Source organism: Nematostella vectensis, chromosome 13 (assembly GCF_932526225.1).
Source record: "Nematostella vectensis chromosome 13, jaNemVect1.1, whole genome shotgun sequence".
Classification (NCBI taxonomy): Eukaryota; Metazoa; Cnidaria; class Anthozoa; order Actiniaria; family Edwardsiidae; genus Nematostella; species Nematostella vectensis.
Genome location: NC_064046.1, coordinates 3,867,724 through 3,886,904, shown reverse-complemented (window position 1 = coordinate 3,886,904; position 19,181 = coordinate 3,867,724). Strand labels below are relative to the sequence as shown.

The 19,181-nt window shown below is 40.6% G+C and overlaps 3 protein-coding genes across 3 annotated transcripts in view; 1 reads left to right on the top strand and 2 right to left on the bottom strand.

Annotated features, from left to right (window-relative positions):
* Positions 1-831: 831 nt before the first annotated feature.
* LOC5512229 (ATPase WRNIP1) lies at positions 832-7,449 on the bottom strand. The gene is made up of 6 exons (XM_032381620.2): positions 6,546-7,449; positions 5,032-5,226; positions 4,394-4,623; positions 3,562-4,010; positions 2,867-2,946; positions 832-1,959 (listed from the first exon to the last, which is right to left on the bottom strand). Exons 1-6 carry the CDS (start codon positions 7,203-7,205, stop codon positions 1,690-1,692), a joined length of 1,884 nt encoding a protein of 627 aa, XP_032237511.1. The 5' UTR covers positions 7,206-7,449; the 3' UTR covers positions 832-1,689.
* An 80-nt stretch (positions 7,450-7,529) lies between these two features.
* LOC5512228 (protein SYS1 homolog) lies at positions 7,530-10,944 on the top strand (the record flags this gene model as incomplete). Its single annotated transcript, XM_001632553.3, has 4 exons — positions 7,530-7,727; positions 7,834-7,901; positions 7,991-8,030; positions 8,261-10,944. Coding segments are annotated over 4 exons (510 nt in total), but the record flags the coding sequence as incomplete, so codon positions are not given.
* The window catches only part of LOC116618173 (mannosylglucosyl-3-phosphoglycerate phosphatase), a 26,019-nt gene continuing 17,104 nt past the window's right edge, over positions 10,267-19,181 (bottom strand). The window contains exons 12-22 of the mRNA XM_048720446.1: positions 18,603-18,680; positions 17,366-17,481; positions 16,865-16,934; positions 16,224-16,256; positions 15,689-16,027; positions 14,220-14,315; positions 13,687-13,749; positions 12,958-13,032; positions 11,811-11,870; positions 11,406-11,463; positions 10,267-10,876 (exon numbers count right to left, since the gene is read on the bottom strand). Coding sequence (XP_048576403.1) covers positions 10,854-10,876; positions 11,406-11,463; positions 11,811-11,870; positions 12,958-13,032; positions 13,687-13,749; positions 14,220-14,315; positions 15,689-16,027; positions 16,224-16,256; positions 16,865-16,934; positions 17,366-17,481; positions 18,603-18,680 — 1,011 coding nt within the window. The 3' untranslated portion in view covers positions 10,267-10,853. The remainder of the gene's footprint in view (positions 10,877-11,405; positions 11,464-11,810; positions 11,871-12,957; positions 13,033-13,686; positions 13,750-14,219; positions 14,316-15,688; positions 16,028-16,223; positions 16,257-16,864; positions 16,935-17,365; positions 17,482-18,602; positions 18,681-19,181) is intronic.

Here is a 19,181-nt window from a genome sequence, read left to right as displayed (position 1 = left end):
GTACCAGAACAATGAATAGAATACACCAAAAACTGGAAATCGATTCTGCCAAATTTTCGTCTTTATTAAGACTTCTTCAGGGCAGACTGAAGAAAAAAGTCATCTTAATAGTGATGACTTTTTTTGTAGTAGGAACCCACATAGAGATGTGTAAATTCTTTTTATCCATAGCGCGCGCTATTCTAGAAAATGCGCGTTTTTGTCAGTTGTAATGTTTTTGCGTCTCGCGCCACTATTCTGATGTAAATAAGCTTGTAACGATTCACCTTCTTCAGTCTGCCCTGAAGAAGTCTTATTAAAGACGAAAATTTGGCAGAGTCGATTTCCAGTTTTTGGTGTATTTAAAAAAAAACATACATATTGTTGACTGGGAGTGATGATATTAAAAATGTAAGTTGAACGCCATTTCAAAATCCAAGTTTGTTTCGTAGGGTGATTATCCTTGGGGACCCCCTGTGGGGCGTATACGTGGCAGGAGAGAAAAAATAAACTCATTTCTGGTAGCTATGGATAAAGGAATTCATTCATCCCTTTCATCTTTTCTTGTTGAAAGATCGTTAAAAAATCCTTTTTTTTTTCAATGATTTAACCCCGCACATGAAGCATTTTTAAATTCACTCTATCCTACCGGTTTTTTTTAAAATAAGTATAGAATGACACAAGCATGGCTATAGATTCCAAAAAAAGATAATTAAACATTTAAAATAAAAACGCAAGTCGGCTCCAGAGTAACGCTAGTCGGCTCTAGTGTCACGCGGTTCAAGGTCTCTAGTAGGGACCTTAAACGACGACGGCTAGGACAACGCGATAGAAAAAGGTTGTTTTCGCGGGTGGCGATCAACAATAATTTTAATTGCAATGGAACAAGCAAAACATTATAATCAAAAACACATAAAAATAAAATAAGGACATTATTTCTACAGCAGCGAACGTAGTTAGTGGAGTTTACAGATAAAACATCCGCGTCCTTAATTGACCGTGAAACTTGGAGTTTTCACGTCCGTTGTTTTACGGAAAACGGCTGATATATATCAGACAGAACGCATTTCCACGTGCTGCTATTGAATTCTAAACAAATTCCATTGTTTTCGGCGTCCTCGTTGTTGCTTGAGGTCCCTACTGTCGTAAAACAGTTTTCCAAGCTGGTCTTGTGTCACGTGTCATCCTGTGACATTACGGCATTTTCATTCAGCTTTAGCACTGTGTTTATATGGTTCGTAAAATTGTTCTTCGCCATTAGTCACCTTTATATTGAAGTCACCATTATATTGTTGATTGATCTTTTGGGGATAAAGAATGGGCAGAAACCGTAGATCAACTACGAGTTTGATCTCATAAGTCAACTTGCACGGTTCGCCTTAGCATCTACCCACTGATACAGAAATCTACAAGTTTAGAAGATAGCGAGATACAAAGCGAGGGCATATGTATTACAGTTAGATAGGTGAGGGAAGTGTAAGGGTGATTCAAGTAAAATATCATAAGCTTTCACTTCACATCACTTGTATTTGCTATGGGATAAAAGGGAGGTGTTTTCATATGCCCTTCTTAAAACAACAGCTCTGCCAGTGGATAGCTCAGTTTGCCAAGTCGTCTATTTTCTACAGTTTTCTGCACTTGCCAATAGCCACTCCATAAATCGAGCATGGAGAACCAAGGCAACACCAAACAATTTTTCCAGTGTGGCGTCTATTTTCCGCTAAAGAAATCTACATTGTGTAACTCTGGTGGAAGGTAGGTTTGGTCCACTGGTTCGTCATAAGCTGGGTTGTACTTGTACCCGTCTCCATAGCCAAGCGTCTTCATTAGTTTGGTCGGGGCGTTTCTAATGTGTAGGGGTACTGGTGGGTGCGGTCCGTCCCAGTTCTTGACGCAGGCTTTGGCGTTGTTATAAGCACTGTAGACCTCGATGGATTTGGGTGCTCGTGCCAAGTAGATGGTTGCCTGTGCGAGGATTACCTATAAGACAGACCGTGTTTAAACTGTAGTCTCTATTATTGCCAAGCGGTTTAACTAGTAAAACCACTGAAGCGCTAAGGAAAAGCAGGAAGTCTGTGTAGGCTTGGTGAAAACAGGGAAACTATTCAACACCTTAAAGCATCACCTTTTCGGGCTATTTCTCGAAATATCAACTACAACACTGTCTTTAAAGTTTTACAGTGACTAAACAAATAAAATACGCTCAAGTACAACAACAACAACAACAGCAGCAACAACAACAACAACAAGAACAATAACAACAACAACCACAACAACAATAACAACAACAACAACAACAATAACAACAACAATAACAACAACAACAGCAACAACAGCAACAACAACAACAACACTAAGTCAACAACAAAATCGCAAAAAACAACAACAACACTACCTCTGATTAATTTAGTAGTATTTTAACCAATAACATCGCTATCCCTTATTTGGGAACTCTGGCACTCATCGTTTTGAATTTGTCGAATTCTCAGCTGAAGTTTTCTCAGCTGAGTATATGATTTCGCGCTAAGACAGTTCAATGGTATTTTTATTGGCTCATTGTTCAATGGAGAGGCATTTGATTGGATTAGCCGTTTGACATCATCTTGATGTACAGACAATTGGAAGGAATACACCAAAAACTGGAAATCGACTCTGCAAAATTTTCGTCTTTAATAAGACTTCTTCAGGGCAGACTCAAATGGACAATGGGAAAGGAATGTAGTTCGAATCTGAGCAGCCCCTACGGGCCGGGAGCGCTGTGTGACTCCAACCGCTGGGGACTGCGAAGAAGACTAAGATTCCCAATTCTTTAAAATATTTCCGAATGAGAGCCGGCTGGCAGGCTACATCAGCTGATAAATCCTGACAATATATTTCTCGGTCGTACCTCGCATTCAGGCAAGCCAATAAAGTGACACGCTTGATAAGCAGCAACCGTCTGGTTTAGAGCGTTTGGATCAGCAAGACCTGAAATTAAATGTTGGTAAAACAACGGTTATGCAATGCTGTATAGTGATGCATATTGCTTTTATAGTGCTTAATCAATATAGCGAACATTCTGTGAAGCATAGCATCGTTTTGAACATTGCTATATGGCTGGTTGCATACAATGTTGTTTAGGCTGACTCCTTGATATTGCTACCTTGTATAGATAGATTGTTGCATAGTGTATTTCTACTATGAAAAACAAAAAATTAAAAAAATTAAAATCTGACCAGCCCCGAAAAAAAAAGATTTTTGATGCCTCTCCACGGGGCATTAATTGTCAGCTTATGCTTTATATTGTCTACAAATAGCACGTCTATTGAGAACCGAAAGTGGTCCTTCGGCCGTTGTGGGATGGGGGGGGGGGGGTTGCGTTCGCACCCCTTGCACCCCCCTGGGTATGGGCCTGACATTGTTGGTCGAACAATGGGGATGTTTGTATACATTTTTCCTTGGTGTCTGGACATGGCTTATGATATACCAACCTTTACTCCAATAGTTTGCATGAATGATAAACAAGGAACGTCCCTAAATTCCAATCCAATTCTGAATATTACATCTAATCGATAAATCTATTTGCACAAGTCTTTATCTTACCTACATCTTCGCTAGCAAATCTAACCAGTCGCCTCGCAATGTACAATGGATCTTCTCCCGCGGTTAACATCCGCGCCAACCAGTACAGTGCGGCGTTACCATCACTTCCTCGTAAGGACTTGTGTAATGCCGATATGATATTAAAGTGCTCTTCACCTGCGCGGTCGTACAGTAAGTGAGTTCTTTGTAAGCCTTCCTTGACATGTGCAACATTGACCCTTACTGGTTCACCATTAGGGGAAGGAGAACTGCTGGAAGTAGCACTGTGTCCATTCACACCTCTTGAAGGGTCAGGAGCATTTTGTTTTTGCCTCCTCAAAGATGAGCCGCTAGTTTGGGATTGAACAGCGAGTTGAAGACCATTGAGGGCAACTCTAGCATCTCCATCACATAGGTTTGCAAGAGCGGTGATTGCATCTCTCTCAATAATAGCAACGGTTGGTGAATCACTGCAAAGAGTCAAAATGGAAATCACATGATATGTAGGGGAGGAACAAAGGATTTAAAAAAAGGTGGGGGTAGTAAAATATTTAAGAGCCCGAAATACCCTTTTGGCATTCAAATCAATGTATTGGAACATCTCTTTATAAGAACACTGTCCATTCTCCCAGCACAAAGGAGAGTTCTTTTTGTATGCCTTTGAATCTTACAGGTTCACCATTAGGAAAAAGACAACTGCTCAATGCATGTTGTCTTTCTACTGTACAACCCTTATTTAAAGGATAAGTTGGTTAATAGAATAAAAGAGGTATCGGGTATACACCTCGGCTACCCTAACTCTGCCCCTGATAAGTTCATGACCAGCTCATTTAGATCCTAAATCATAACAAACCTATCCATTTCCATTGAATCCTTTCCTGTTGAAGACTTGTTCTCTATGACACAACCCATATTCTCCACCGCTCGACAAAGTATCCTCTGGAGGTGCTCAGATGAGAGCTTGTCAAGTACTATGACTCTACACCTGCTGAGTAGCGCTGTATTAAGCTGGAAGGAGGGGTTTTCAGTCGTTGCTCCGATAAGAGTGATGGTGCCATTCTCAACGTGGGGAAGAAATGTGTCCTGAAAATTATCTAGTGTAAATGTGCCACAGCATATCTAAGAAGGGTTCCTAGAAGGCCAGTTCAGTATTGGTGGATAAATTTCTTATCCAGGCATTTGAATCTTAAACTATCCTAACAGATAACAGATAACTTTAATCGATGGCCACTCTAGGAACCTGACCCAATCCTCTAATAAAACATTCCCTATTAAACAATCATCTCCTTGCCAAATACAAAAATAGGACAATAACATTCCTTCTAATAGTGAAAGAAGACTTAGAAGATTTGCCATCTTTCTAAAAAGTATTGCATTTTCTTTAGAAGTAACTAAGTATAATATACCTTGTTACTACATGATAAGAGCCCACATGAATTCCCTGTGTTTATACTGCTCAACAATGCAGCCGTCAGCCGCAGCATTTTTTACCTGTTGTGTTTTGTTGAATCTATGGATCTCATCTACAAACAAGATGGTCTTTCTACGGAACATCTGCTGCTCATTCTTGGCAACCTTGACGACTTCTTTGATGTCATTAATGCCGCTGGTTGTAGCTGACAGCGTGACAAAGCGTGTTGTAGTGGTTTTCCTTGCATTATTGGCAACTATGTGGGCAAGTGTAGTCTAAATAAAAGTAATATTTTAACACTTATATGTGAAATGCCTAATTCAATGTATTGAAGCCAAAGGGACCTTAAGATTGCGAGGATAGATGTGATGGTGGTGATGAGGTACATAGAGTGTTGATAAACACTAAACCCCCTAGGTATGCTTGTTTTCAGATGTTTACCTGGTGCTTTTTGCTATGAACTGAACTGTGGATGCTATCTTGTTTTGTTCTGACTGCTTGCTAACATGGAAGGAAGAGAGCAGTACGACATCACAAGATGGTGGCCACAATTTGGCAAAAAACTGTGTAAGCTCCTGTAGACAGGTTGTAAAAACAAAACTTAATTCAAAGGAAGTTTTTGGAAGATTTTACTTGCATGGATTAGCATTGGGGGAAAGGGGACAGATTTTTTTTAGAAAATGTCACCTATGCTTCTCCTAGGTCATAAGGGAATTTTAAATTAACCCCTAGTGCTTTCTGTTAGGTTCTTTTAGTAAATCAGCTATCCCCAATGGTGTCTTTCAGCCTGACCCAAGCAATACAACACAAATTCCCTAAATTCCTCATTTATTACTGTTAAAAAAAGGCCTTACCATGGAGGGTTACAAAAACAAGTAGACTTAAAAAATGACTGAAAGCACCCAACTTATAACCACATAGATTATATTATATTTAATGCCTATAATAAAGTGCCTTAGATGACTGTTGATAGAACTTATAAAAATGATGGTTTGTATGTTTTAACTGCTATTCCATAGGGCCAAAACACAAGAGACCACACCGTAAATTTTCCCTAGGGGTCAAAATTATCCACTAGGATCCAACCTCTTGCAAAGGGTTTAAGATCTTGAAATGGTGATAGTGGTGATAGGATGTTGATATTTTGACATTTTTTAATGATGTCAATTTCTAATAATGATGCCTCCAGAATGCTCGCGCCTATCTCGCGGAATGCTCACGCATATCTCGCGGAAAGCTCACGCCCGTTTTGCGAAACGCTTGCGCCCGTTTTGCAGGTTAATTCGCGGAATTGAGAAGCTCTAAGGTACGTTTTCGTGTGAGTCGTCACATTTGACATTTTTTAATGATGTCAATTTCTAATAATGATGGGATGATAACGATGGTAATCATCTGATCCTGTATGGATGATGATGAAATGATGATGATGAAGTTTTGATATTTTTAATAATGATAATATTGATTATGCATCCTGAAGATTTGACCTTTTATAATTAGTATCATGATGATAAGTTTAATGACATGCTATTATGAAATAATGATGAATATCGATTGAAGAAATATGATGACGGAGATGACGACATTATCTCCTTACCTTGCCACACCCTGGTGGACCCCATAGCACCATAGACGGCACCTCATTTGCCTCAAGGAGAGTTCTCAACAAACAGCTATTACCAAGCACTTGCTCCTGCCCCACATAATCCTCCAAGCTAGTTGGTCTCATTTGTTCTGCAAGGGGCACGAAATTCACCTTTGTTTTTCGAGTAAAGACAGTGGGGCGTCCTATTTGCCCTGGATTTTCTGTTTTTGTCTCTGTATTATTTCCTTTTTTAACCTCCTTCTCTTCTTTCGACAACACAACACAAGGATTCTCGGATACTTTGTGAGGAGCAAAAAAACCTTTAAAACCGCCTTCAGTTTTCTGTTTCTTTCCAAAAGGAATAGAACAACTTTTTCCCGCCAAGTTTGGCAACTCTCTTTTCCCGTGATGTATGGGTGATTTTTCTGCTTGTCTTCCGGTTTTCGAGTCTGCTTTATCTTTAGGCTTTTGCCTTTGGTTAAACCAAGGGACCTCTGATGATACTTTAGATGTGTTGTCACCCGAGGGGGTCCCCCCCTTGGAGTCTTGTAAAGTTCTCTCCTCCTCCCCGTTCTCGGTGGCTTTCAGACAATCTTCCACATGGCTGTTAATTTGTTTGGGAGAAAATGATTTTCCACACACTGGGCATTCTGCCCGCCTTTCTTCCGACATTCTCAAGTGAAATCTATAATTGACCCTGCATGATTTAATGGAATTTTCATTACCAAAATACGTGAGTACTGTTTCATCTAACTGTTTTGGAAAAGAAATGAGCCCGCGATGTTACCAAAGGTAACCCGCGAATTCTAAAGAATGAAACGCGAGAATAAATCTTCTAACAAATCTAATTCTGACCCGCAACATGCCATAAAGCTAATTGAGGGGGGTCAGCAGAGTAAGTAAACAGGGAAAAGAGAATCATGCTAACCGGACGTCTTTTTAGCTCCCACTAATGATTTCCTTGGTCTCCCTGTGTAGTAGATGACGACTTTGTAAATTACGTCATTTCCGGGGATCAATGATATTTTCAAAATGGCGGCCGGCTTCAGAACAAATGTGTGGGATCCAGTTCTTATTATTTCGCAAATTATCGCCATACAGTGTACGTTCTATATTTCGTTAGGAGTATGGGTGTTAATAGTTGATTATTGGTCAGGATCTATTCATTCTTTAGACCAGTTTTTCGCATATAAGGTGAGTTTACGTCGAATTTCTATACAGCATCCTTTTTTTGTTCTGAATGTTTTCACGTGTCGTCTTTTTCTACATCTTACTGTACACATTGTTTATTTACCTTCAGGAGTTAGATATATCATCATTGAAAGGGAAACTTCTGATGATTGCTTTTTGTTTAAATTCGTTAACGGGGTAAGTGAAAGGAATCTCGTTCTCCGTCATCGTCATCGATTTCTTGTGATCATTTTTTTTCTACCCACTCGCTTTTCTTATTTTTCTAGTGCCATGGCTCTCTGGTTTATAGTAAAGCGAGCAAAGCAGGTATTACATAAATATATGATACCAGTTATTATTATAACAACAGATCAGTGTTGCGAAATATTCTTTGGTGATTTTTGACTCAACAAATTAAAGAAGGCCTCATAGTTCAATCTCGCTGTGACGGAAACCCTCGTAAACCAGTCATTTTATGCACCTCCTTGCCATCTGCCAATTTTTGTGGGTTTTAAACTAATGCAGCTGTCTTATGTTATCATTTTCTAATGTTCTAGTGTCTGGACTTCACAACCACCGCACACATTGTACATCTGGTGTTCTGTTGTATTTATGCTGGGTTTCCATTCTCCTGGACTTGGTGGTTACTGAACATTATATGCTTAGCTCTCATGGCTGTTATAGGGGAGTTTGTGTGCATGAAAACAGAACTTAAAGCCATCAAAGTGTCGGCAGGCTCATCTGGTAAAAACTCAGTGTAATACTACTGCCGGACAAGTCATGTTACAAGGCTGAGGCATCCAGCGATTTCCCAGATGATTTGTGGGTTTTGTACCCTGGGAAAACCGAGTGACTTTCCAGACCAAGGATGCATGGGTACCCTGTGTACCCTGGGCACATTGAGTGACTTCCTAGAACATGGATGTGTGGGAACCCTGTGTACTGTCATTGGGCACATTGTGTGATTTCCCAGACGAAGCGTGTGTACCCTGGACACATTTAGTGATGGGTACCCTGTGTACCTTGGACAAATTGAGTGACGGGTACCCTGGACACATTTAGTGATGGGTACCCTGTGTACCTTGGACAAATTGAGTGATGGGTACCCTGGACACATTTAGTGATGGGTACCCTGTGTACCTTGGACACCTTGGAACTTCCAGTGCCAAGGATGTGTTGGAACCCGGAACACCAATGTGATTTTCCAGACAATGATGGGTACCTTGGACACCTTGGAACTTCCAGACAATGTGTGTGTTCCTTGGAACACATTGTGAGTTCCCAGATCAAAGATGTGTGTACCCTGGAACTCATTATGTGACTTCCCAGACAAATGATGCAAGGATGTGTGCACCCTGGAACTCATTTTGATTGCCCAGATCAAGGATGTGTGTGTACCTTGGACCATATTTCAACTTCCCTGACCAAGGATTATGGGTACCCGGAACACATTGTGTGATTTTCCAGACAAAGGATGCAAGGGTTTGTTTGTACTGTGAACACAGCTTGGTTGTTTTGAAACTTAACATTCTTTGGAGATATCGTGCACTTTATATGCCTCCCTGCCAATTTCACCTTGCTGATTTCCTGGTCCATGGTAACATTGGGGTATCAAGAGACATGGCAAACTAGACAACGTCCTGGACATACCATCTGACCTCCTGGACAGTAATTTGATACTCAACACATACATGCTCTTTCACTAGATACAGCACATGTTCCCTATATCAATCATGTGCAATGGTGTGATGGAAACCACTTTGCAACCAGAATGCGATCGGTCGTACAGTGACTGTATAATCAAATTATGTAGCTGCAATCATACAGAAACGTGCACTTTAATAGGGACTTTCCTTAGGCAAGCTGTCATTTGACTTCACTGAGTGCAGAGCTCCTTAAAGAGAAGCCAGAAAGCTGTTAATAGAGTTCAAAATTGGCTGAAAACTCACCGTTGAAGTAAACACAGGCTACTGTATTTATTAGCCTTTTCTTATAACAAAACCAAAAAATAAGGGAGTATTAGATAGGTTTTGAAGTGATGAATTTCGCAAATTACACGCCATTACAAATGAGTGCACACATGCTGTTTTTGAATTTTATTTTTCAGTTCAAACAAGTGTGTGTTGAGTTCAAACTTATCAATGACAATTTTTGTTCTTGTTTTTGTAGAGAATTGACTCCTAACACTTTCCCAAATATGCCTGGTACTTTTTAAACAATCTCTAAAACTTTAAAATTGTAGTTTGCCGTACAATTTTGCTATATTTTCTTCTGGCAGTTTCAGAGGTCCACACTTAATGAAGTCTAGCTGTGATTGACGATGACTTGCACGAGAGCTTGCGAAAAAGGGGGGAGAACTATCCCTTTTATAGTGCACGTTCATGTTTAAATTAGAGTGCTAAACTTAAATCAGAAATCTTTGGGGCATGTGCTTTTAACTGTCCTATTAAAAGGCGTAATTACTAAAGTATAGCCACGATTAATTGACAGGAGCAGGAACCCTTATGTGCTGAATCCCGACAATGGCATTGACTGCAATATAGCTTGAATAGATCACTCTTACTTTAGTGAAAATAGTTTATTGAGAAAAATAAATAGTATTATGTCATATACAATATTTCAGAGGAATTAACTTAACTAAAATTACAGTAGCCATTTCCATATGTTTTTTTAACTTATTGTTCAATTCAAAGCGTATTAAGTGTATAAAATAAAATTCATTTAAATAATGTGGATAAAAAGGAAAATAAATAATGTCAAGAAATGTAAAAAAGTTATAAAAAGATATAAGAAAGTTATAATCCATAAAATGCAAATTATTGTCTATGAAAATAACAACCCTTCTATGCGATAAATAATTATGTATCAATGATGCATTACAAGAAAAATTAGCTTTAGGTCTCCACAAATATTTACTCTATTGCTTCGACAAAGGACCAGATATGTTAATTGCAGCAACACGGCTCTAATTGCGACCTCCTAGTGTAAATGTTTTTCAAGAGCCATCATGATCATTACACTTGTCTATATTTATTTCATAAGAACAAACTCATTTTCGATAACTATAATGTTCATTGATCTTTAGTAAGAAGAGGTTGACTGTCTTCCTCTGACAGTTATCATGATAGATGTGGAGTTGACACACCATTGTCATAACTTGGGCTTTTCCCCTTCTATAAGAAAACAAATGTTGTAATTTTTGCCATCTGAATCAAAACATTAAACCACAATTTGCCTATCACTTGCCCAGACTTCAGTTAACAGTGTACCTAGGTATTCCAAAAGATGGATCATTGTGTAATTCTGGAATTTTACTACTCACAGAGGGAACTGGAAATTCTGGGGGGGGGGGGGGGGAAGGGGTGTTGTTGAAGTTGTATTTTCTGTGGAGATTTTCAGTGGGTAATAACCCTTATTTCCCCAGAAAAACATTGATTTGACCAATCTAAGGGGTGGAAATTCTTTTGGGTTGGGGAGGGGGGGGGGGCTCTGTCTTTTCCTTCCATTGTGTGTAATCTTTTGAGGAATCACAGATTGTTACAATCTGTTAGCAGGTGCCCAGCAGCTTATTTTTGAAGAAGTGGCTTATGTGTGAAGGCAATTATGAGTACTGCAAGTATGTATGCAAGTATCTTTGGTTCTTTAGCCATTTCAGTCATTTTGGTTGTCCACTCAGTCAACTAATTAATTTGGCATACATACCCGTGTTTTCTATAGTTGTGCTGGCTCCATGGGTGACTAAAAACTTCTTGAACTCATCCTAAAACATTATCAGGACATCAGCCAATACACAATGAAAATTTATATTTTACACTGTTGCCCTAAAACCTTCCTATGTACAATGTACAGTACTTTGTTTGAGTGTCTCAGTCGCAGGCGTGGTGTATGATTTACTTCCCTTTCCACTCCCCAGGTTTGCTTCAATAATGGGAGGGGTTTCTGGACCCCAATCCCAAGGTAGTACAATGATAACAGCCTTATGAAAAAAAGCTATTTTCCACCATCTCTTATTATGGTAATCATTATATGGTTAAGATAGTTACAGATAGCTTTTTGCTTTAGAGAGCTCTTATAGTTATTTATTATGAATTATTATGATACACTTGCCTGGTTGTGCTCACATGCGGTGTGTAGTGCTGTATTACCCAGCAAATCTTGCTTGTCAATCTACAAGTATCATACAATGATATGAGAATTACTATACCATGATGCTGGCAATGTGGTGATGATAACGCTAAAATGATGATGCTAATGACGGTGGTAAAATGTCATCTTTCCCTGGTCATTTCTTTTCCGCCCGCTGATGCCCGTTCCCTGGACGTCCTTTTTAAATCCCTCAAATCAGCGCTTGCACGGTCGTGTGAACCGTCGCAATTTGTAATAAACGTCGCAATTTGTAATACATGTCGCAATTTGTAATAAAGTTGTCGCAATTTGTAATAAAAAAGCTGTCGCAATTTGTAGTACGCACCCATCGCGATTTGTAATAAAAAAAAGCTGTCGCAATTTGTAACACACCTAGGTCGCGATTTGTAATAATCAGGTCTTATTAAAAAGTTATAATTAAAAACTCCAACAACAACTTTATTACAATTTGCGACAGGTATTACAAATTGCGACAGTACAGTCGTGTCATCAAATAACTAGCTAGCTAAACAAACTACGTTATGGAACGATTTTAACAAAACAAAAGCTGCCAGAAACACAAGCTATCATTGTAAATGATAGCGATAGCGAAAGTGGTGATGATGATGGTGTGATAACGATTATGTTGATAATGGTTGTGGTGGTGGTGGTGGTGGTGATGATGATGAAGTAGATTATGGTGATCTTATGATGAAAAGTGTGATGTTGATACCATTCGTTGATTATGGTGATGCTTATGATGAAAAGTGTTGATGTTGATACCATTCGTTGTTTATGGTGATGCTTATGATGAAAAGTATTGATTTTGATACCATTCGCAAACACAAACATTTTGCAAAAATATCGACACTTGGCATAGCTTTGTAATAAGTGTTGTAGATAATGGCGATTATGCTCGCAGGAAGAAGGAGATAGGGGTAATGATGAGCAGCGTGGCATAAAATGTACTGAAGGGTAAGGCAAACATAAATTTCATCTAGAGAAAAACAAATAGAAACAGATATGGCTATTTCTAGAATACCTAAATGACGATGAAGATGATTATGGTTACGAGAAAAATGTTTTGGTGACGAGAATAGTTGTGGTAGTAACAAAAGAGCATATCTACCTCAGCTCCATGACGAAGAAGAATTTCTGCAGCATCCACACTTCCATACTCGGCAGCACCATGCAAAGGAACACCCTGGGAACACGAGGCGATCACATGATGAAGCGAGATATTCACAACAGGGAACTTAGGACGTTTCCGGTCTAGAGGACAACCGGAAGTAACAGATTGAACCGGAAGTAAAATATTGCTATATTTGTGCAATGATTTCTGCAACGCTTGTCTTATTTGTGAATGTTAGCTAAAATTCAAGCCCAAGGGGGGAGGGAGGGGCGGGATATCGGAGTGCATCACTGCGTTAATGCTACTGGAACGCTTGTCTAATTTATCAAATTTAGCTAACATGCCTTTCTTCTACAATTTTAGCTCAAGGGGAGAATGTCGGAGTGAGTATTTGGAGCAATATAATAGTGTAAACGCTAAACTTCCGGTTACCGTCGTCTAGGACGCATTTGTTTCGCCATATCTAGTTTGCACATAGTGATTTCAATGTTACCCTTGGGCCAGGTTAAAGATAAAAACTCTCAGCTCGGTCAATCAGTCAGATTGCCATAATAATTATTTGACGGTCAAATATGTATTTCCTTGTGGATTCTTCAGACTAGTTTCCTTCTCTCCTCTTATAGCAGGTGGTTGAGTAAAGCACTAAATATGACTATAAACTATATGTATCTTGAGTCTGCTCAACAAGACTGTGTAATCTTCGCGATCTAACGTTACAGTAAGTACCTGAAGAATCTCGTCCAAGCTATTCGGGTCGACTTTTCCATAAAGCAACAAATACTCTACAACCTGCAAATAATAAAATACCTCATTCTGAGATAATTATAAATCAGATTAAAAAACATTTATGTAAAGGATAATGGATGAACACTTTTAACGTTTCTTCAATGCAAGCATGGTTATTACTGGAATATGGTTTAATAGAAAGACAACAAACAAGCTGTACAAAAACTTGATGGTGCGAAGGCGTGGTGTAGACAAGCCATAAATCAACGTTGTTTGAACTTCAACAACGTTGTTGTTCAAGTTGTACGCCACTGTGAAACAGAAGAACAGAGTCTAGTAGTCGCGCTGACGTTCCGAGCGTTAGCCCTCCGTCGGAGCAAAATACGAAGGGATAACGCTCGAATCGCAGCTACTCTGTTTCACAGAGGCGTACAACCTGACAACTATGACTCTTTCAACCTTGTGTTGATTTATAGCTTGGTCACTGTAATAAACAATCAAAGTCCCCTTCGACTCCCGCTAATTCGACTCACTTTTGCAGAGTTTCGTTCAGCTCCAAGATGTAAGATGGTCTTGTTGTCCTGAAACCTGGTCAACCGAATATGCTTTTCTTGATGTAGACTTTTTACCTGAAATACAATGTTTCATGGCACGCAAGCACTCGCAAAACACTAACAAAAACAACAGCACATTGACTTGAGCAAACATAAATTTATCAATTCATTGCGCTAAAGCTTAGCACGAGACAGTAATGAGATATACAACGTACATAGGGGGAAGGGGGGGGGGGGTTGCGCGGGGGATGCCTTTACTTCAAATCGTGTATGATAAATAACGTGAAATATTCTAGATTGGATTTCGCCTTTATTTTAACCAGAAATTCGACAATTCATAGCTATCAGAGATAAATAAACGTCATTTTGTGCATCTTATGCTATCATCATGTTTTGAGATAATTCTTTTAATTAACATTAACAGTTAGTCGCCGAAGGATATCATCACTTGGTACCCCGCGAAATGGTGCGATCCGTTGCGGTCGACCGAAATTTCATGAGCGTAATTCTGAGATCCATCAAATATAGATGACTGAATTCACGCTATCGTTAATTTGGTCAGTAAGCTTGTTTATTACTACCGTGTCCCTTCACCCAGAAAGAACTTGAAAAAGAACCGGACATAAAATGAAAGGGTTATAATTTCAAGCCAATAACTCCGAAAATAAAAACCTAAGCTAAAAAAAACTCAGCTCAAAACTCAAACACAAGCAGTGTCTTAAATCGCCATAATAAGATGAACAGAGGAAGTATTGAAAAAGATGAGGTTTCACTTTCCTCAAAACTCCTCCCTTTATGCGGCCTATGCGCCGTTCCCAACTATCCAGTATCAATACCACAATCATCCAGTAATACCCACCGGATCAATACCACACCAATCCAGTACCCACCGTATCAATACCACACCAATCCAGTACCCACCGTATCAATACCACAAACATCCAGTACCCACCGTACCAATATCACACCAAACCAGTACCCACCGTATCAATACCACAAACATCCAGTACCCACCGTACCAATACCACACCAATCCAGTACCCAACGTATCAATACCACACCAATCCAGTACCTACTGTATCAATACCACACCAATCCAGTACCCACCGTATCAATACCACACCAATCCAGTACCCACTGTATCAATACCACACCAATCCAGTACTTACTGTATCAATACCACACCAATCCAGTACCCACCGTATCAATACCACACCAATCCAGTACCCACTGTATCAATACCACACCAATCCAGTACTTACTGTATCAATACCACACCAATCCAGTACCCACCGTATCAATACCACACCAATCCAGTACCCACTGGATCAATACCACACCAATCCAGTACCCACCGTATCAATACCAAACCAATCCAGTACCCACCGTACCAATACCACACCAATACAGTACCCACCGTATCAATACCACACCAATCCAGTACTTACCGTATCAATATCGTCTGTTTTAATTGCTTCCCATAAATCCCAGTACTCATCTTCCGTCGCTAAATCAGGCTTATCCACTTTAGATTCACCACTCCTAGTGGTTGATTCTTTTGTACAAGATGCAATACCGGGATTGGATGTTTCAGGTTCTATTGTGTGATCTTCATGTTGACTGGAAGTTTCAAAGTCTTTTGTTTTCTCTGCCATATCATTGGTTGTTTCAGTCTCATTACTCCGAAAGGTTGTTTCTAGTTTTATATCCTCAGTGTCTTGTTTTTGATCGGCTGCTTCAGGCTCCGGTGTTTCGGGCGATACTTTGAACAAGGAATCTATCTTATCCTAAAAAAACCGACATCATACCGGTTAGAAGAATTTCACTGGGACGTTCTATGGATTTTTGTTGGAATGCTTAGATTATAAACTATTTAATCATGACTCGATAGTCACATAGCCGTCTGCTGCATTGATCGAAGCAGTTGGACGCAGAAGCAAGTTTTGTAACTGTTCCGCCAGAACAGGCTGGGCTTGCCCCTACCTCATCTGTGATGATCGTTATTCTACCCTCAACCTGTAAAACAGATATTCCACATTTAAACTTCCATAAATAGAAGAAATTTTAGGTGTTGATTTAAAAGCGATATTGAAAATTACAGGCCTCTTTTAATTTAACGAAGAGAAAGCAAACAAGAAGGATGACCAAAACATTTAAACATCCTCCTGCACAACCCTTTGCTCGAAAACAATTGTGAAAATTATGTCTCGGTTTAAAAAAAAAGTTGTGTACAGGCTGATTAAGACCGCACGGTTTAGACGTATGCGACCGGCCTACCAAATTGTCTTAGCCCTTAATTTCACACTACGACTTTCGTAGTCGGGAATTAAGCGTAGGGGGGGTATCTCCACGGGACGCTTATTGTCGGATTTGGCTACAAACCAGAGAGATCTAGCTTGTGCTTTATAGTTTTGTATACAAATAGCAGGTCTATTAAGAACCGAAAGTGGACCTTTGGCCGTTGTGGGGGAGGGGGGGGGGGTACAGGAACCCCCCTGGGTACGGGCCTGCGCTGATTAAAATTCTACTCGAGTTGTACAATCGGGATGTCTAGATCAGCCTTAAGTAAGGATGGCTCAAGATATCATCACTGTCAAAAGGGCAAAATAAGAAAAATGCTTCACCTGTGGACTGATCTTGACGTGTTTTCTCTCGCTGTCCAGTAAACTCGCCAAGGACGCTCCTTCCAGTCTCCTGCAACAAAAAGCCACGCCTATTCAGATAAGGTGGCACACCTTCAGCTGACCAAAAGGCGGACGGCCTGAGGAGTGATCGGATGGACAGACGGTTATGACGATGTCAACATATCCTGTTTATCCAGGCTGTACTTATGAACTTGTGTGCTGTGGCTTGCAGACTCTTGCTGATCGCCGTGTCACCGCCTGCCAGAAGTTTTTGCAAAGGATCAAGGGCTTCCTTACCAACCTGTTACCACGGCCCACTAGTGCACGTCATCAGTACGGCTTGCGGTCAGGCGCAGTTAGGCGCGACACGCCAATAGCCACAACTAATAGGTTTAGCGATTTTGTAACTTATAAGCATTTGTAGATTCCTATATGTCTGTCATTCTGTGTGTTTGTTGTTCCGTGTATTTAGAACGAAAGGAATTAATAAACTTCACTTACATGACAATGCTTTGTCTGTGTCGTGAGCGAGAGAGCTTGGCGCCCTTGACGATACTGATGGAGTTGAAGTGATTCTCCACAATGGTGGGTAAGATGGGCCCGGACTCCTCGTCAAGCTGAAAAGAGAGACAGCAGACACTTTCAACACAACCGTATCGACGACAAAAAAGAAACAGCAATAGCAGTAACAACAACAACAACAACACTAAAAGCGTCAACAACAACAACGTCAGCGGCAGCAACAACAACGTCAGCGGAAGCAACAACAACGTCAGCGGAAGCAACAACAACGTCAGCGGAAGCAACAACAAAGTCAGCGGAAGCAACAACAACGTCAGCGGAAGCAACAACAACGTCAGCGGAAGCAACAACAACGTCAGCGGAAGCAACAACAACGTCAGCGGCAGCAACAACAACGTCAGCGGAAGCAACAACAAGGTCAGCGGAAGCAACTGCAACGTCAGCGGAAGCAACAACAAGGTCAGCGGAAGCAACAACAACGTCAGCGGAAGCAACTGCAACGTCAGCGGAAGCAACAACAACGTCAGCGGCAGCAACAACAACGTCAGCGGAAGCAACAACAAGGTCAGCGGAAGCAACAACAACGTCAGCGGAAGCAACTGCAACGTCAGCGGAAGCAACAACAACGTCAGCGGAAGCAACAACAACGTCAGCGGAAGCAACAACAAGGTCAGCGGAAGCAACAACAACGTCAGCGGAAGCAACTGCAACGTCAGCGGAAGCAACAACAACGTCAGCGGCAGCAACAACAACGTCAGCGGAAGCAACAACAAGGTCAGCGGAAGCAACAACAACGTCAGCGGAAGCAACTGCAACGTCAGCGGAAGCAACAACAACGTCAGCGGAAGCAACAACAAGGTCAGCGGAAGCAACAACAACGTCAGCGGAAGCAACAACAACGTCAGCGGAAGCAACAACAAGGTCAGCGGAAGCAACAACAACGTCAGCGGAAGCAACAACAACGTCAGCGGAAGCAACAACAAGGTCAGCGGAAGCAACAACAAGGTCAGCGGAAGCAACTGCAACGTCAGCGGAAGCAACTGCAACGTCATTGGAAGCAACAACAACGTCAGCAGCAGCAACAGCAGTGGTACGACTAACAACAACAGTAGTAGTAAAAGCAACAAAGTGTTAGAACTAGTACAGGAACAGCGACCAATATACAAAACAAAACAAAAACAGTCAAACAAGAGCGGCAAACAGTGCTCTTACTTACCAAGAACTTCCCTTCTTTCAGTACGTCATAACCGTCCTTGCCCTTGGCGATGTAGGCCTTCGTACAAACTTTATAAAGCTAGGTCAAAGCGGAGTATATAAGGGAAATGAAGGTTCGGAAAAAATGAGCAAGTAAGACATCATCTATTTTGGCAATTATCACAAGAAAATCAATTACATCTGGTGTAGTCAGCAAACTTATTCAAAACTATTTCCCTCTATCAGTCATGAAACAAATGGATGCAAAAGAAAAGAGTAAGAAACGCTTCTTAAGTTCCGTATACATAAGGGGAAAAGCGAACAAAACACTAATTTCCGCTTACGTATTGGCCCTTTTCTTGTTCTTCCCTCATTCGCGTGTGAGGATTGAAACGAAAATCGCGTGTGTTCAATTATAAATATGACCGCGTAACACAAGAAGAGCCCGGCGACATTACCAGCAATTACGACTTTGAATTGCACTGTGCCAGGAGCCAATGGTACAAGTAACTCTATGTTCGTATTTATTTTATAGCTTCTACTGCCAGGGGCGTAGCAAGAGGGAGGGCCAAAGGTGCTTGTGCCCCCTTCTAGAAGCCAA

Excerpts from the sequence above, each read along its gene's own strand:
- LOC5512229 (XM_032381620.2), bottom strand. The coding sequence starts at position 7,205 with ATGTCGGAAGAAAGGCGGGCAGAATGCCCAGTGTGTGGAAAATCATTT. Across the intron at positions 4,011-4,393 it reads GATTCAATGGAAATGGATAG|TGATTCACCAACCGTTGCTA; the intron begins GTTTGTTATGAT and ends GACTCTTTGCAG. Across the intron at positions 1,960-2,866 it reads TTGGCTTGCCTGAATGCGAG|GTAATCCTCGCACAGGCAAC; the intron begins GTACGACCGAGA and ends TCTGTCTTATAG.